This window comes from Pundamilia nyererei, unplaced genomic scaffold (genome assembly GCF_000239375.1).
Source record: "Pundamilia nyererei isolate P.nyererei 1_Seehausen unplaced genomic scaffold, PunNye1.0 scaffold00045, whole genome shotgun sequence".
NCBI lineage: Eukaryota > Metazoa > Chordata > Actinopteri > Cichliformes > Cichlidae > Pundamilia > Pundamilia nyererei.
The window spans coordinates 491,102-508,420 of record NW_005187446.1 but is presented as its reverse complement, the minus strand read 5'-3'; the positions used below and the strand labels follow the sequence as shown (position 1 = coordinate 508,420).

Here is a 17,319-nt window from a genome sequence, read left to right as displayed (position 1 = left end):
ACAATAAAAGGTGAATCAAATGGACCATTACGGCAAGGCTGGGATGGTCAGTTTGGTAAAGTAAATCCGTTGGGCATCTTTCTTTGCCTTTAGACAACAATTCTGATGGCAAAAGAGCCAAACGGGACAGGCAAAAATAAATAAATAAATAAATAAATAGATGAATAAAGATATACAACTTAAAGTTTGATGTTTAATTATTCGAGCTAGGTTTATCTTAAAGTAGCTGCTCAAAAAAACATTTATATTACTTGCCGGTGATTCAACAAGCAGGTATTTATGTGATTGTCCGAGTTATTTGAGACACTTTTACTCACCGAGCACAACCAGTTTAGACTCCAAAGATTTGATGTGAATGATGTAAAAGGCACCGGCAAACACAGCCAAGGCGATCAGTAGCATGGGCGAGCTGATGCTGAAGAGAGGAAACATCAACAGTCCAATCGTTTATTACAGTGTATCAGCTGAAAATTTAATTTCTTTCTTTCTTTTTTTACTACCGCTTCCCTTTTTCCCCGTTTCTCATTGGCCTAACCAGATTTATGAGCTCCGAACAAAGTCGTGTTTTGGGCTTACATGCAGTAGAGGATAAGCCCCAAGAAGATGAAGGTGTAGTTGCTGTTGTAAATTTCCACATTTTTCACCACCCTCTTGCACAAGTCTCCAAAGTTGCGGGGTTTTGAAAACTTGCGCTGGTCTACAAAACTGGCCCAAGGTCGAATGGATAATCGGCGCTTGTCGAACCACTCTTTAGCCATGCTAGCTGAGATGCCTTTGGGAAGCCAGAGCCTACGAAATAAGATGAAGACATTAAGAACCAGAAACATTAAGAGGAGTTATGACATGTGCAAAATTTATATTATCACTTGGTGGCTCATTAAGCTTACAAACATTAGTAGCAGGTATAACAGATGCAGAAGCACATGTCAGCTCTATTGTGTGATAAATCTGAGATAGACAAACACATTTAAACTCATACTTTGCCAGGATTCCTGTGCCTCCTGTGCCTGTGGGATGAGCATCCTCAGCTGTGAACAGATCTCCTGCCTTGCTGTCCATGTCCACTTGACAGTTCTCCCCCTTTGGCACTCCAGATGGCATGTACACAGTCTGCTGTCAGACAACTGCAAGGAAGAAAACACAGAATGTAAATACCAGTTGTAAAACATTTCCATCACTAATTCTCAAGTCCCTCTAGAAGCAAATCTCACCAATGGATAGAAATGTTGAAATGCCACAGTTATTTTGATTCTAGGAAGTTAGGCAGTTATTTTGATTCATTATCAAATTTTAATTTTCATCAAAATGTAAAAACTTCCAAGATTCAAAAAGACAAAAGATAAAAAACAAACAAACACTACAATTAAACTGACTTGGTCTCAAGATAAGGTTGAAAGAAAAAAAGCTTTCTTCCCCTACACAACAACACTGGTGGATGAAGTAAGACTCACATAGGTTTAAAGTTATGATTCTCTGACTCATATTTTTGCTGCCAATGCCTTTTATTTTTTGTTATTCCTGAGCAGCTCATTAAAAAAAAAGTATTTTAAGCTTGACTATAATAAACCTCGATTAGCAAACCAGATTAAATTTATTTCAGGGGTGCCAATTTGTTTTTATATACACACAAAAAAAATCCTGCTATGCAATTTTACACATACTTATGATGTTGACTCCCAATAGACGTTTATATTTAGCAACATAAGTTGTTTTAAACCATCATATTATAACACCAAAATCTGGGCATGAAGCTCAGTAGAAGTAAGATAGAATACATGTGACTGAAAGTGAGGCAGACGTAACAGTGAAGCTGGAAGGAGTGGAGGCTCAGGGTCATGGATGTGGAGGATATAATCAGTGAGATAGAGGAAATCTGATCTGCTGTGGTTACCCCTAAAGAGAACAGTCAAAAGGAGAAGAAGGGCACCATTCTGGCACCACTTAATTGATTCCCTCTCTTTGTTTATATCCATATAAATGGTTAACTAAAGTATTTATAAACAGGTCAGCCAGTGTAGAATGAAGTTCGTGACCAACACCAGTTTTTATATTCCTGCATTTCTCAGTCCTGTCGTTCCCAGAAGTTGAAGAAACAACACTCAACACAAAAGACCGAGCTTAGCAACAGTAGGCAGAGGAAAATGTTCGTCAGCAAAAGGGCTTGGTCAATGCCACATCATTAAACATACGCCCGGATATTCGACAACATTTCCAAGGAATACTCACTTATTTTATTTTTAATTTGTCAAGTATCCTAACTGAATGACATTTCTAAACCCCGGTATGTAGTCCATCATAACTCCTAGTTGTTCTTAATAACTCTTGTTCAAATTCTGTCGCAGCTAGCTTCTCTGCTAATAACCACTCCAGTCGAAGCGGATTTATGATTTTATCGTAGCTCAACTTTACACACCTAAATAAAATGAACCGAAATAAAAATGAACAATATCAACTGCCAAATTTACAATGGTTTAATTACATATACTCACAGCAGGAGATGAGTTTAATGGGACTGCCTCAGACCTTTTGTTGCTGTTTTAGTTTACGGATATGATGTGGCTCTTATTTGCCTTCCTTGTTGTTGTTCCTAGCTGCCTTGGTTCCAAACACCGCCACCTACTGACACCATCCAGCAGTTTTCCCTCTGCTACGTTTGGGTGTAGCCTGCTGCAGTACATATTCTTGTGCTTATATGCTTATGGACACTACGCTGCAAAGCTCGCTTAAAGTACTGATTTGTTTTTGTTTTGGTTTGTTTTTGTTTTTCATGTGGAAGCTAAGACAAAAAAAGTAAAACGAAAAAAAAAAACAGAGGGGGGGGGGGACGGCCTTGAATCAGCTGTCTTTACTGACTTGATCAATACGATAAAGTGACTGTTTATGAAAAACTGTCTTCAGATCAGTTCAAAAGATCAGCGAGAGCAAAAACGTGACTGGGTGTCGCCGTGGAAGTCAGGGGGCTGTGATTGGTCAATTCCTCAGCGTTGACGTAGTGCAGAACTGCACGTTGCTGTGGAAGTTACTAGATCATTCAACCCACCCGGAGGTGAGTCGCCCCCAGTTACTTTGGGTTTCTTGATTATTATCCCGTTAAAATGCTTTGAATATTAATCTACTGGTGCTTTTTTCACGCTTTCATGTATGTGACCCAATGCTCGTCGATACTACAGCCAATTTAAAGCTGAAGTAAGCTAACGTTAGTAGCTAGCAAGCGATATCCATTTCTGTTCTTTGTATTTATCGGTAATGCATATAGAGGAAAAATATATACATATATTTTAATCTTATAATTACTGTTATATGTTTCAGTGCGTATATAGAAATGTAGCACACCTGTTAATTTCAGGTTTGTTATTTGGCTAAACCGCTGTTTGCATTGCAGTTCTTGATGTTTGTTATGCTTTTTTCCACAGATAAACGTGACTGGTTACATAACTTGTCAAAGGGGAAAATTTTGCTCCACCGGTTGTTACTGGGCGTCTGAAGAACGGCTAATATCTTTGGCTTCCAACTGGTTAGTGTACGTTTCTGAGCGTAAATGGAAATAAAGTGGTTATAAGGGGGTTCTCCGTTACGCGTTTAAAAACTGTTTCGAGCTGAGGGTGAAAATGGTGAAAATGGCAAGGACTGCTGAGCTAGCTGATGCAGCCATATAATGGTAGAGACTAGAGAACGGGCGTAACGCTGCAGTATTACGCCAACATGATCATTGACTGTGTTACATGGCACAAACGGCTTGCTATGTTTTATAGATGAATACAGTTTAGTGGTTAATGCAGTTTATATGTAGCTACACGGGATTTGTTGGAGCGGCGTTTTATAGCTTAAACAGCGACACAGATGACATTGTTTAGTGTATGTAATGCAATTAAAAGTAGGAGTATAGAACATGGAAGGAACTCGAGGTCAAGCCTGTTAAATGAGAATTGCAGCCTTTACAGGAACGCTGAGTACAATGCATTATGTGTACTGAAAAGTAAAAATGTCAACAAATGCAGTGAAAACAGCCCCGTTTCTCTGACATATTGTCCAGCTACCTAGTTTTTACCTGAAGAAGATGTCAATGTCTCACTAAAAGCTTCATCATCCATTGGTTCGATTAGTTGTACTTTGGCTACAGTTACGCTAGAGTTAAAGCTGCAGGTCCTCTAGTGAATTTGGCTTTCAGGCTAGAAAATATGGCACACTCTTCAGCTTTAGCTCAATTTTTGTTTGACCAGGTGTAAATGCAGATTAGATGTGTTGCTTTGGACTTTGCACTACAAGTGTTAGAGAGAGTTTTTAAAAAAACATGTAACTACACCTGAAAATGCTTTCAGCATTCTACCGCTACCTTTGCCCTGTCATTTGTTCCTCTTCAGTATGTAGCATTATTGACATCTTGCTTTCTTTCTTTCTCTAACCCAGATTTTTTTTTTTCTGGCACCAGAATTTGGTGCTGATTAACAGTAGCACTGACATATTTTGGTTGGTTCCCTCAACAGCACCAGCTCAGTACCCAACCCTACTTATCTGGTTTATATGGTTACTCAGATGTATCTTGTTAGACATCAAAAAACTTTAATAGTAATTGTTCTTCTATTTGTTTTTGTAGTCTTATCACTGGCTGAAACGTGGGAAAGGTCCATAGCCAAATCCTGACCATGGCTGCAGTGCATCATCAAGGGTACCCACTCAGGGATTCACTGTACTGGGATGAAACAGAGTGCCTCAACTACTATGGGATGTTGTCTCTCCATGAAGTCTTTGAAGTAGTTGGTTCTCAGCTGACCGAGACTGACATTGAAGTCCTGTCATTTCTTCTGAATGAAACTTGCTCCGCGACACATCCTCTCGATCCCGCAGGCTGGACAGTTGAACCCCGTGAGGACAATCCAGATGATCCAGGTGTGGCCCCAAGTCCACAGCTACTAAAAGCATGGCAGCAATTAAAGCCTACGGGGTCACAGCAGCCCTTTTTGGACCCAAAACCCAAGAGTGGCCTTGAGCTGTTGCTACAGCTCGAGAGGAGAGGATACTTTAGTGATGGAAACCTGGCACCACTACTGCAACTTCTAAGAGTCCTTACCCGTCATGACCTGCTACCCTCAGTGTCCCACAAGAAAAGGAGGACAGGTGAGGATCTTGAGATTATGTCCTGCTGTAGTTGATCTCAAATAGTTTGCCATTATGTGTTTTTTATGCTTTTCAGTTTCTCCAGAGAGAATTGGACAGAGGTATGAGATAGAAAGCACAGAGTCGGTGTGTACTTCTGGAATAAGTAGCAGCTGCAGGGAGACTGAAACTCCTCTTACATCTTTCGCACATCAATTAGAAACTGGTAAGTTTACTGCTCTTTAGTATTTGGCCAAACTGAAGTACGTTCTTAAGTGTCTTCAAGCTGATTAATGATGATTTGAAAACGTGTGTGTGTGTGTGTGTGTACCAGATTCTTTTGTGGTTCAGAATTGGCCTTCTTTAGCCTGATTGACTCTGCTTATATGCAAAATATAAATTAAGGCATGGAAGCTGCTACTTTTTTTCCCACATAAATCGGTGCCTTTTGTGTATTTCTGACTATTATATATGTCAGTGATTATTATCCTAATTAAAATAATAATATTTAAAAACAATTTTTTGGTGGTTAAAACCTTTTTTTTTCTTCTTTTTTTTTTTGATCGGTGTCTTGTGTGGGGAAGAACGCTGTGTACGCACCATGATCTTAACAGGGATTTTTCTTGTTGAAAGTTGTGATCAAATATCAGCAGTAAAATTTCGATGAAAAGCTAAAAATAGTCCTTTGCTGTTATTTTTGTCTTGCATCCCTGAACTCAGTCAATATGTTTTCTGTCAGGTATTTACACTCCTGTGGCTGGGCCATGTGCAAGTAGGCGGAGGAAGAAGAGGGGAAATGGCTGGAGCCGTAAGTCCAAGAAAACAAGCAGGCAAAGTCATCCTCTGCCTCCACCACCAGCGCCACAAAAAGTGTCCTGTGGTAAGTGCAACTCATGCATTTTCAAAGTGTCTTTCTTTTTATTTATTTTTTTGTTTTTTCTCTTTTGTCTTCTGTGGTACCTTCATCCTGCTATTTACCCCTGCTGCTCATTTTTCCTTCTTTAAACAGACGAGCATATAATTTTCAGCCTATTAACACCTCCCTGGCATCATCATATTTCCTATTTAGTTTCTTCAATTCTGATGTTGTTTATCTATGCTAAATCTTGAATGCCAAAATGTTTAAAAATGCATAAAAGCGCCAAGTTCATGCTTAAGAAGATTCGTGTTTAAAAGTTAGCATACAATTTAACATGTTATTTGTAGACTTGGGAGAAATGGACAAATTAAATAGCAGTAGGGATGGTAATTGATAAGAATTTAGTAATTCCGATTACTTTATCGATTTTGCTTATTTATTCGGTTCCTTATCGATTTCTCATTGCCTCCACTTTGAGAGTCGCCAGCACTTCTAAGCAGCATATCAAATTCATGCAAATTAATTGCGTACGTAATTAACTAGGTGGTGAAATGTTTGTGCATGTTGGAGGCATTTCCCCTCTTTGTTGTGATCAGTGTTGGGGTCACTACTCAAAAAAATAAATTTAAAAAGTTGTTGCACATATTTCACAGAACACTTTTCTTAAAAGTAATGCAGTACGTTATTTAATTACTTCCAGGAGAAAGACATTTGTTATACTACTTGTTACATTACTTTAGTGTTACTCTGTAAAATGATCTGAAACTGACCGTCTCATAATCACAAATCCTAATAAGGACAAACGTGATCTTTCTCTTAGTATTTAGGTATGAACACAAAGCCGACAATGCAAGTCGAGGATAAAAAACCATCACCAAGAGACTTTAAAGCAATCGTCTTGGTGATTCCACTGTAGAAACGGAGACTGCAGTATGACTGCTCATCAGTTTGTTACCTGTTGAAGTTCAGCAGTGGCTGCTTCACCATAACTAATGGCTCACTTTATCATGGTGCTGGGCTTAAGTCAGCATTCACTCAGCTTTAGCATCACTCTGAGTTCCTCTTAGTAGGGCTGCACGATTTTGCATAAAATGAGAATCACGATTTTTTTGGCTTAGAATTGAGATCACGATTCTCTTTTCCAATATAAATATTTATTGCACTTATTAACTGCACATCAACTTCGTAACAGTTGAGACTGAACATAAAAACAATAAATAAACATAAAAGCAAATGTCTCACGTTTTGTTGTTGTCGCAAAATGTTGTACTGCTTGAAATTCCGTCTCCACCGTTGCTCGACGCTGCGTGTATAGAGCAGGTAGTGCAGCAATAGAAAAATAGTTGCGGGACGGCACTGTGTAGCGTTTGTCTAGGGTGTTGATCATTTTCCTAAATCCCTCGTTTTGCAGAGTGTTGATGGGAGCCATATCTTTGGTCAGGTGATAAGTGATAGCCTCCGTAATTTCTTTGTGCCTGCGGGAGTTCGACGGGTATAGGGAAGCGCTGTATAAGGTTCCCGTTATTGATGTTTGGGTGGTTGTCCGGGACGGATTTTCTCCTGTCACTTTCTGGTCATCCCTGACGTGCTCTCCGTTGTTTTTTCCCTGCTAATTTTAGCATCACACGACAGCTTCTGTATCACGTGGCATAAGGCTCCGCCCTTGTCATTTGTTGAGCAGGAAGAGTGAGCGCTTGTTTTCATGCAGAGTACGTCCCGGATCAAAATGCAGTACAATCGTCGTTGTGGTTTTTTTTTTTTTTTTTTTTTTTTTTTTTTTTTAAATCGTTGTCATTTGGAAATGAGATCGCACATAAGTATGAATCGAGATCGCGATTTTCTAACGATTAATCGTGCAGCCCTACCGCTTAGCTTAGCGTTAGCATGCTGTGCTTGCGGAATGTTGAAGTTGCGTTAACAGTATAAGGCAGTTGTTTCTGTCCCAGTCTCCACTTTACCATTGCGCTCTCATCCTTTTATACAATAAAAAATAAAAGAAATGTCCATATTCACGTCATAAACTGCACTACTGTTTTCCTCCTCTTACACATAAACTAAATCAGCTGAATGTAGCAAGAGTGCAAGAACGGATAAGCAGGGTCGATAGGCAGGCAGACTAACGATTTGAAGGAAGTAGACTACTGGGAACCAGTTCTTGACAAGAACCAGTTCTCGATTCCCATCCCTAAATAGCACAGAGCGGTACACTAGATTCACACCTACTTATAAAAATGTGGAAGATGGTGTGCTTGCAAAGGCCACTGTACTTTACCTCTTCGTGGATCTGCACAGAGTCCAAACATGTTCCAGGGTTGAGGAAACTTTTATTTTCCTTCTGTTTTGTTTTTCAACCCAGTGTCACATTTGGTGAAAAATCCGGACTGCAATATTGCCTAAAGCTCTCTGTGCTGTACAGACCACAGCACTCATACTTTTTATGTTAGTACCAAATGTGCTTGAAAATCCTAGAGCTACTTTTAAGTCTGAGAACTCAATGTGATGCGCTTCCCTTTGATTTTTTTTTTTTTTTTAAAGCATTTCCACATTATGTTTTTGTTGGTACACTATGATCTTGTTGAGACTTAATGATAACCCTTTAACTGTCGTTTTTAAACATACAACATCAGAGTTTTGTTGCCTTATCAGTTTCTCCCTGTGGGAGTCCTTTATATTCTTTTCCCTTCATTCCACCTCTTTTCTCTAACCTTTTGGACTATGTTCAGCTGCTGCTGTTGATAAGAATGCTCACTGGTAGGCTGTGTCTTGTCCTTTTTTGTTTTTTGTTTTATTCCCTTTTCTTTCAATATAAGTGTCCAGTCCAATCACTACCAGATACAGCCATTGTTCTGCTTTATTGCTAAGCTTGAACCAGAGTGGTTCTGACAACTGTCAAACCTTACATATCCCCCAAAAATCACTTTTTAGCAGTTGTTTGAAACTGTCTTAACGCCACTGAAAAGCTGCACTATGTAATCCATTGTCAACGTCCTTGCCCATATTTCCACTACTACCTGCCTTTAAGAAATCAATGGTAGTTTGTCTTGGTACAAAAAGACAGATAACACTAACATCAGTTTCCCTTTGTGTGAAGTTTGCTTAGTCATTCATGTAGACTTTCCCAAACTTCTTTTGAATGTCCATCTTTGCCTGTTGGTCAGAAATATTCATTACAACAAAAGCCCGATGATTCTCACTTCATTCAAAAAATAAAAGAAGAAGAAATCATTAAGGACAGCCTTTCTTAGCTACTCAGGATGAGTGATGTGCCTGTGACTATGAACTGTTGCTGTCTTGACTCCACATTTGATTCCACCAGGTTGACTCAAGAATGTGACTCAGATCGAGTAACCTAAGACACAATGGATCATGGAGACTGAGGAACAAAACAAAAAAGTCTGTCACTCCACTCTGTCTGCACATACTGCAGTGTGCGCGATCAACTCAGTCATGCGCTCTCTCACAAGTCTGGGCCGATGCCTAAGGTAAAAGAGGCTCTCCCCCTTGTTACAGCAGGGGTTGGTGCTGCCACTTTGCTCTGTATACGATGCTTGTGTATCATAATGTAGCTGCTCCTTACCCTGTCTCCTTCAGAAAACATAATCTGCTTTAACAGAAAAAATCATCCTGTAATGTTCTCTAGTCTTGTGCACTGTGGAAGAAAAAAAGCTTCTATTTGAGATTTTTAGCTTCCTGCCTATTAATGACAAGAGTTATTGGTGTCAGTGTTTCACAGAACTACCAGAGTCCTCAGCAGTAAATCTCAAACCCAAAGACTGTACAGTGATCTTGGGAAAACCTTGAGTCAGTTTGATTTTACTCAAAGCATACCGAAAGGGGAAGCGTGTAACGAAAGTATTTTAAATTCCCCAATATTTGAAATCACGGGAACTTAACATATTTTCACAAATATGTCCAGCAGAAATTCCAGTAAATGTGAGTAAGGCTTGGGAAAAGAATGAAACTAACTTCTTCCAACCAGATGACCAGATGCTTTATATGGGCAAGAATAAGACATTGAATTAGGCATAGCTGAAAACCTTTAGCTGTAAAGAAAACTAAACTGTTAGCCACACTGACAACATAGCCACTCATCACATTGTCTAACCTTAATTTACGTACACAACCTGGGAAACCAATGCAGCACAGTTCAATCTTACAGGAAAATTAAGTTGGCAGCGTAGTAATCGAGGAAAAATACAGCAAGTATGTGTACTGTCAGAGTCAGTCTGTCCTCCATTTTAGAGCTGCCATTTCAGATGTTCCTGCAGAACTTTTCACAGTTAATTAAACTTTTCATCGTATGAAGGGTGGTGAATGCCTTCGTTGTACAACAGCCAGTTCTCTCTCTGGAAAGACCTAATTGGTCAGTCTCTAGTCATGGGCTAAAGCCTAAAAAGAGAGCTGAGAGAAGTTGCACAAGTCTAGTTTTGTCTTGGACAACATGCAGAAAGATTATTATGGAAGCTTACAGAAAAATGTCTGCTTAACTTTGCTACTTTAATAAAATTCAGTAGCCTGTCAAAGAAGCCACCAGACTTAAAGCAAATTGCTCCAGCCTACTATTGTTCAGTCTGAATGATTCATATTCTGAAATGGCCACTGTGCACCAGCCCTGACCTTTGCTCATGTTACACAGTACAGTTTCTAAATGTTATTAAAGAGGATGACACCAGATGAAATCATGAAAGTTTCAGTAGTGGTGAAAGTTTCAGTAGTAATGCAGAAGTGAAAGCTGTTCTGGTCATGTATTAAGAAAACGTAATGTCTGATGCCTAACCCAAACAGAGATTTAGGTTATATTTGACTGAGGTCATGGTGAGATAAATTAGGATTTACAAAATAAAATTAGAACAAGTACACTGAAGAGTTTAACTCAAAGTGGAAACAGAAATGTGTTGGACATGTTTGTGAAAATGCGAGTCAGCACTGCATATGAACCCATTGGAGACGTGCAAGGCTTATAAATGGCTGCCCTGTGAATTGAACTGACTCATATTATTTTGGCAAACTGAAACATCACGATGCCAGTTCTGGATGCTCAAGAGACAAAAAATAAAATAAAATCCTAATTGGGCATAGAGTCCTGTTCTGTAAGGCCATGTATTCAATTGCACCAAATCTAAAATGGCTGCCAACAGACAGCTCTTTAAAAAAAGAAAAAAAGAAAAAAATGTCCATGTAACCTTTACTCAAGCCGTTCTGGGGAAAATCACCGAACAGTGCTCTGCTGAAGGAAGCTCATGCTGTATCTTATCTCTGTGCCCTGTGAGAGCCCTGGTGTGCGTTTGTCAAGACGGAGCAGAGATAGATAGGGCAGTTCAGTCCAATGCTGGCCCATAGCATTTGAACAGACCTCAAATACTCTTTCTTGTCACCATTCATCATCTCTTAGGTCATTTTCAGTGAAGTATCTCAATTACATTCTGACAATGACAACTGCTGTTACAAATGTCTTAAAGGTGTTTGCACATTCAGCTCAGTAGTGTTTTTGTGTCTAAATGGGGTGCTTGTGAAGGCCCTTCCTTGGTTTAATGAGCACTGTTGATTAACGGTGCGGCACAAAAAAAGGGCCGGAAGGTAAGGTTAAGAGATTTGGTCAAGGTAAGGGTAATCCAAGTATCCCATTTAGATTTTACCTTGTTATAGTTCAGAGCAGTAAATGCATTTCTGAGCTGATTAATTTGCCAATGCAAACTATTGGCCTTACTGAAGCCTCATTAAAACTAAGAAGTGACTGCTGTGCCATGCCTGCTTGATGTTGGGGGAGGAACAGTCCATTTAACCACTATGCAACCCACTTGTGCTTGTCTGTTTCTCTCCTTTGTCTGTGTTCGCAGTTCTAAACAGAGCACCCTGTGTGTCAGGAAAACTATATCCTCACACACAAAGAGAAGGAGAGAATGAACAGTAAATATTCAAACTACACAAAACGGTACAGAGGATTTATGTTTTTTTGTTTTTTTTTTTAACTATAGGGAAAAGTTCTTCAGGCAGACACAGATATTTTGCCTGTCTCTCAATACCCCCCTAACTCTCCACTCTCTTGGTCAGTTGTTCAACAGAAAAACGGATCGATAAAGAGTTGAAGCTCTCCGTGCCAAGTGACTCCTCGTAAATGGGTACTTAAACTTTTTCTCTTTTCCCCCCTCCCTCCTTTTGGTGGGGTGAGATGAGGAGCCAAACGGACTTGGTGTTTAAAGTGAGAAAATGAAAGCTGTGGTTCCTAATGTCCTGTCTAAGTGGATGTCTCTATGTGTGATGAAGCGTGAAGTGCTCTGTAACCCTAACAAAATGACTATCACTGTGTTCCTGTGCTTTTAAATGGCCTCCTCCTCACTGTCACTATCTCTGCCTCCATCCTCCTCAGTATGAAATGGGAAGGCAAAATGGAGGACATCCATAAATAGAGTAATTGCATGAAGGGCAGGTGTTTATTGTACCCTCAGCCCTCACACACTCTATAATGATCCAAAAAGGTCAAATTGTTAATGGTGCTCGAACTTCATATTTTCCTCTGTCCATACTGAATATTGTATAAAGTTAGATTATGTGTAGTCTGTTTAATCTTCTATGATAGTTCATACCTCAAAACACAAAAATGCTCAAACTGCAAATTTATCCATGTGCTTGCCACAACGATGGATACGTAATCTTTTTTTTATATAACTTCATTAAATCACAATGGACTCCTGCTAGTGATCAACAAGTGTGAGTTTCGAAGTCAACAAAAATCTGTTGGGGTGAAAAACTGTAGCTTATTGTGTTGAAAACGTGTGTGACTCGGACTGCAGCGGGTTTCCTTCAGGATTTCTCAGGAGTTTTGCTGCATTCAATTTACCCTCTACCGTCACAAGCTGCTGCAGCGAAGTCTCCACACAGCATGACGCAGCCACCATCACACTTGTGGGGATAATGTGTTTGTAGTGGTGAGGAGTTACTGACTTGTGAAAGCAGTGGGCAGAATTCATAAAATAAGCCTAATTCCACGTGGATCCTCCACTTTTGTAATGCCAGCTTCCTCTATAGTAGCCCGCTGGTTTTATAGGTAGTGTTTCCATGTCAGCTTTAGGATTGTGTAGACCTCCTGTAGACATCTTGTTTTACATTCTGTGATGATGATCTTTGGTGCAACAGTTTTTCTATGTGTCTGGCTTCTGTATTGCCAATGAATTTACCACAAAAGTTATTTTAGTCTAACATAATTTATTGAAACATTGTAACACAGACATGATTTAATAAACAAAACTTGAACTATAATCGAAGGTTTCTTTAAAAAAATCTTGACATTTTATATTTTTGTACCATAAATCCCTTTTGAAGAAAACATTCTTCCTTCATTCAAATGATTTTCATGTAAAAACTACACATTTTAAACCTGGCTTAAAATGTGTTGATTTAGTGTCCCCTTCTAACAAGTCGTCTGTTTTTGTAGTAATCTAATTACAGACTTGTGGGGCATGAATGCAAAGCCACTGTTTGCTTATTGCTCTTCTACAAATGTTAAGAGATGCAAAATCAATGGTTTAATTCAACATTTGCATTTCTAATGTTGGCATTTTCCAAACTTTATCCCTCTTGAGTCTCGCGCCATTCCCTATAGCCCCAAACAAAACATGGCTGCAAGAGGGGTGGATGTGACTCTCAAGTCAAAGCGTGTGTTAAAGTGTACACTAATCCTCTGGTACATACATGAAGAAGAGTTCAAGACAGTCTCGTAATCATGCTTACCTTATACTCTGGGTTTTTGTCAGAGGCAAGCGTGAGTTTATTAGAAGTACCTCTGGGTCCATTTCATTCAAACATTTGTGATGTGACCATGTGCTGCTTATTCCTTCAAAATTAAGTAATTCATGTTGTAGCATTTAAAGCTGATTTGATTTTTTTTTCCTTTGAGCCATTTTGTTTATTTTTAGTCACAGTGCTCCTTTGTAAGTTTTTTCTTTTTTCTTCCTTATTTGCTTCATAAAATGTCATCATGCATTCAGATGCAAATATGAAAAAGCAGCTTCTGCACATGAATTCAGTGAGACTCTTAATGCGAATGTTTCTGGAAGAAATGTTGCTGGTAAATACTGTTTACATCTGCTAAAGGGGTTTGAATGGGAGAAATGGATTTTTGTTGCAGCAAAAGTCGTCAGAAGCTGATTTCCCACTTGGAGCTCTGGATTAATGACATGGGAGATGATCTCAGCGTTGCTCTTGCTCAGTACAGTATGTATCCTCTAATCTTTCTCGCTGTGCTGTTGCATGACCACCAATCCTGTTACTACGGAACTCCAGACGCTATCTATTCTCAGCCTTACCCATTTTGATCTGAATGAATCTGCCCTTTATAAACACCTGTCAGGAACAAAAGCCACTCCCGGGCTTGTCACTGCTGAGTTGTTTTTGTTACCCCCGCTGCGATATTTGCTCAGGGTGCCAAGTTCATTTATTCATATTCAGTATACAAACGCTACAGCCGTGATTTATGAGGACCATGCTGGCTGTCGTACAGAAAATTCTCATGCACCAGCGTCTTCTGATTCAGTCATGTTGCTAAAAACGATAAGTACCTAAAAAGGAATTGTCCATCCAAAAAAAGAAAAGGTATCTACACAGCCGGATGAGCTAAAGACGATTTCTCTCAGTGCTCTGAATATCTTTCACTGAAACAGACGAGAGGGGCTTGTAGCTGTATTGAGCACAAAAGTTCACATGGGTTGGTCTAAGTCCATTGCCCTTCGTAAATAATTTGCCCTGTTCCACCACCGTATTCACTTACTTTGTCATGATTTGGTAAAATCAAATATTTAAGTCCAGTTAGTACTCCTACAATCTCTTTTTGCTTGATGTCTTGCACAAAGTTGAATGAGCCATCTTTTAACATTGTTTTCATGTTTGTTTGTTTCTCTCCCCCGTCTTTGTTTCAACTTCATCACTCCTCCTTTTCTGTCATGGGCCTATCCATTCTTTTCTCTTTTTTTTTTTTTTCCTTTTCTGGGTAACCTTCACTTTCCTCCTTCCTTTTTCACTTCCCCTCTGCTCTTCCTACCATTACTCTCTTTCCTCACTGCCACTCACCCTTTTGTCCATCATTACTTCCTCCTCCCTCTGCCATTATCAGATATCCGCCTGCGTGTCCGGGCGGAATACCTGGAGCATGAATCGGCATTACGCAACGGCGTCGCCTCAGACAAGCAGCAGCCACTGGAGCGGCAGTTTGAGTTGTTCAGTCAAGCGAGTTCGCTGCTGCGTGCCAGAGACCTGGGATCCATCGTCTGCGACATCAAGTTCACGGAGCTGGCCAACCTCGAGGCTTTCTGGAGTGACTACCTGAGCGGAGCTCTGCTGGAGGCCCTGAAGGGAGTATTCATCACGGACTCTCTGAGGAACGCAGCGGGCTCCGAAGGCGTGCGCCTGCTGATCAGTGTGGACCAAGACGACTACGAGGAGGGCCGAAGGCTGCTGAGAGCTAAGAAAATGATGTCATCCAGTAATGATGGGCACCCAGAGACTCACTGGGATTCATAAACTGATCAGACTCTCTGGGGTGTATTATATTAAACTTAAAGAAGAGAAAAGGGAGGAATGTAATTAATAATGGGTACAGGCAAGCTTGGAAGCATTTGAGGCCTCCATTTGTTGCATTCCATTTAATGACCACTAGATGGCAGAACTCACCATTGGTTCTTTTGTGTTCATAAGGAGCCTTTCTTTTTGCCTTTTCTTTTTTTTTTTAGAACTGTCAAATTTTAGTTGGAAGTGTATTATTTGTAAATGAAATAAATAATGTATCACTGTATTTTTTTTTTCTTTGGATTCATGCACAGGTGCTACATCAGGATGACACAGGATATATCGAGATTTTTTTTCTTAGTCTCTGAGAACTGGAACAAGCAAGCCTGTGTCACCAGATCAAGTGGTAAGCCCCTCACAGCTTTATCTGTCTTACAAAATAGGGTTATGGCAACTGGGCTACCACAAATGATGTAAAATACTAAGTTTTGGTTGACACAAACACATAAAGCACATGGGTGTCCCTACCTCCTTATTTAACTAACTTTTTTTTTTTTTTAACGTGTAACCATGGACATTTCAGATTCCAGCATGAGTTTAAAATTCCCAAATCCAAAAAGCTCAATTTAACCAGAACGTCAAGATTGACTGTTGGATACTTCTTTGGGGGTTTGGAAAATAATAATAGCTTTAAATGACAATTATTTTTATTGGATTCTGTTAAAAGTATAAAGTAACCTTCCAATAAAAGTTTCTGGTCTTCAAAGAAAAAATTAGATGTGGAAAAGTGGACTGCTCTCACAACAGATTGACCCAACTTTGGATAGAGTCCACATCTATATCTAGATAACAAACACTGGAATTTCCAGCCCTGTGTACCATGATAACCCAACTTGTGATTGCTGTGGTCAGTGGATACAGCAGTTGCCAGTAGATGACAGCAGTGATTAGGGCTGGGTCTCAACAGACCATGGAAGATTCATCATCACAAGCTTGTCAACGGCAGCCCGGATAATGCAACAGTGGCTTGTGTCCGGGTTTCCAGCAAGGCCTCAGCAAGTGCTTCTCTCAGCAAGTAAGGCACAGGACAGTGCATCGGTCAATAGAAGTGATGTTGGGGAGATCAAAATCAAAAGTGCACATCCCAGCTCCACTCAGCCCTGCTATGTAGGCCCAGTAGAGTGGCTCATGGACAGCTGTCGACTCACCCTGCTGGAACTAATGCCTGGACTTCACTCATAGAAGACGATCAATAAGCCCCTTCACTCTAAGTCCCTTCATACAGGCACGACTTAAGCAGGCAGACACTGTCTGAAGTGCAGGTCTCTGCAGGACCGGGCACAGAAAAGGACAATGGACAGATTTCCATGTTTACTTTTGTGTGTATTTGTTAAAGGAATTAATTAATGTGTGTTTGTATTCTTTCATGAGAAGAAAGATTAATTCAATCAGGGGAACATTTTTGTTAAAGAAATTTACTTTATGAAGGTCAATTCTTTTTGTGGAAATCTTTATAAATAAGAAATAATTTCCTGTGAATAATAAAGAGTTTTGATGGCCTAAAGCTGTTTACATTTATTACCTGTTTGCGTCTCTGAAACTATCACCACTTGTAATCTGAAATTGTCTCCCAACTCTGAGGTTATTTTGAGCAGTTGTTTGAAAATTACGTGCCCTCCCCCTGCCCTGAAATGGTCTGAAGTGCTCCATTGAATGCAGGTCATCGTGGATCATGTCCTTAATTAGTTCTTGCTTTAAGATATCGGCATGATGAAACCCAAGAATAGCGTGTACCTCTAACATGTTAGTAATTCAACTGCTGTTTCTGGTTTGGCCACTTTAATTTCTTCTTCCATTTATGTGCTAAA

General features: G+C 39.8%; 2 protein-coding genes across 4 annotated transcripts in view; one reads left to right on the top strand and one right to left on the bottom strand.

The window, feature by feature from the left end:
* The window catches only part of rabac1 (Rab acceptor 1 (prenylated)), a 4,601-nt gene extending 1,948 nt beyond the window's left edge, over nt 1-2,653 (bottom strand). Inside the window, exons 1-4 of the mRNA XM_005731840.1 lie at nt 2,490-2,653; nt 980-1,124; nt 577-789; nt 318-415 (exon numbers count right to left, since the gene is read on the bottom strand). Of these exons, the coding sequence (XP_005731897.1) occupies nt 318-415; nt 577-789; nt 980-1,101 (433 nt within the window). The 5' untranslated portion in view covers nt 1,102-1,124; nt 2,490-2,653. The remainder of the gene's footprint in view (nt 1-317; nt 416-576; nt 790-979; nt 1,125-2,489) is intronic.
* A 340-nt stretch (nt 2,654-2,993) lies between these two features.
* On the top strand, nt 2,994-15,737 carry dedd1 (death effector domain-containing 1). 3 transcript variants are annotated; one of them, XM_005731837.1, is made up of 6 exons: nt 2,994-3,046; nt 3,414-3,514; nt 4,595-5,115; nt 5,192-5,320; nt 5,834-5,974; nt 15,060-15,737. In XM_005731837.1, the coding sequence occupies exons 3-6, from the start codon at nt 4,644-4,646 to the stop codon at nt 15,464-15,466; spliced, it is 1,149 nt and encodes a 382-aa protein (XP_005731894.1). In that variant the 5' UTR covers nt 2,994-3,046; nt 3,414-3,514; nt 4,595-4,643; the 3' UTR covers nt 15,467-15,737. The 3 variants fall into 3 exon arrangements, with proteins under 3 accessions (XP_005731894.1, XP_005731896.1, XP_005731895.1); XM_005731839.1 differs by having other exon boundaries at nt 3,414-3,520; XM_005731838.1 differs by lacking the exon at nt 2,994-3,046 and adding an exon at nt 3,067-3,186.
* The last annotated feature ends 1,582 nt before the right edge of the window (nt 15,738-17,319 follow it).

What these genes read in the sequence shown, in the direction of transcription:
- dedd1 (XM_005731837.1), top strand. Translation starts at nt 4,644, where the DNA reads ATGGCTGCAGTGCATCATCAAGGGTACCCACTCAGGGATTCACTGTAC. An exon ending in CCACAAGAAAAGGAGGACAG is followed by an intron (nt 5,116 to 5,191) that starts GTGAGGATCTTG and finishes TATGCTTTTCAG; the next exon opens with TTTCTCCAGAGAGAATTGGA. An exon ending in GCCACAAAAAGTGTCCTGTG is followed by an intron (nt 5,975 to 15,059) that starts GTAAGTGCAACT and finishes TGCCATTATCAG; the next exon opens with ATATCCGCCTGCGTGTCCGG.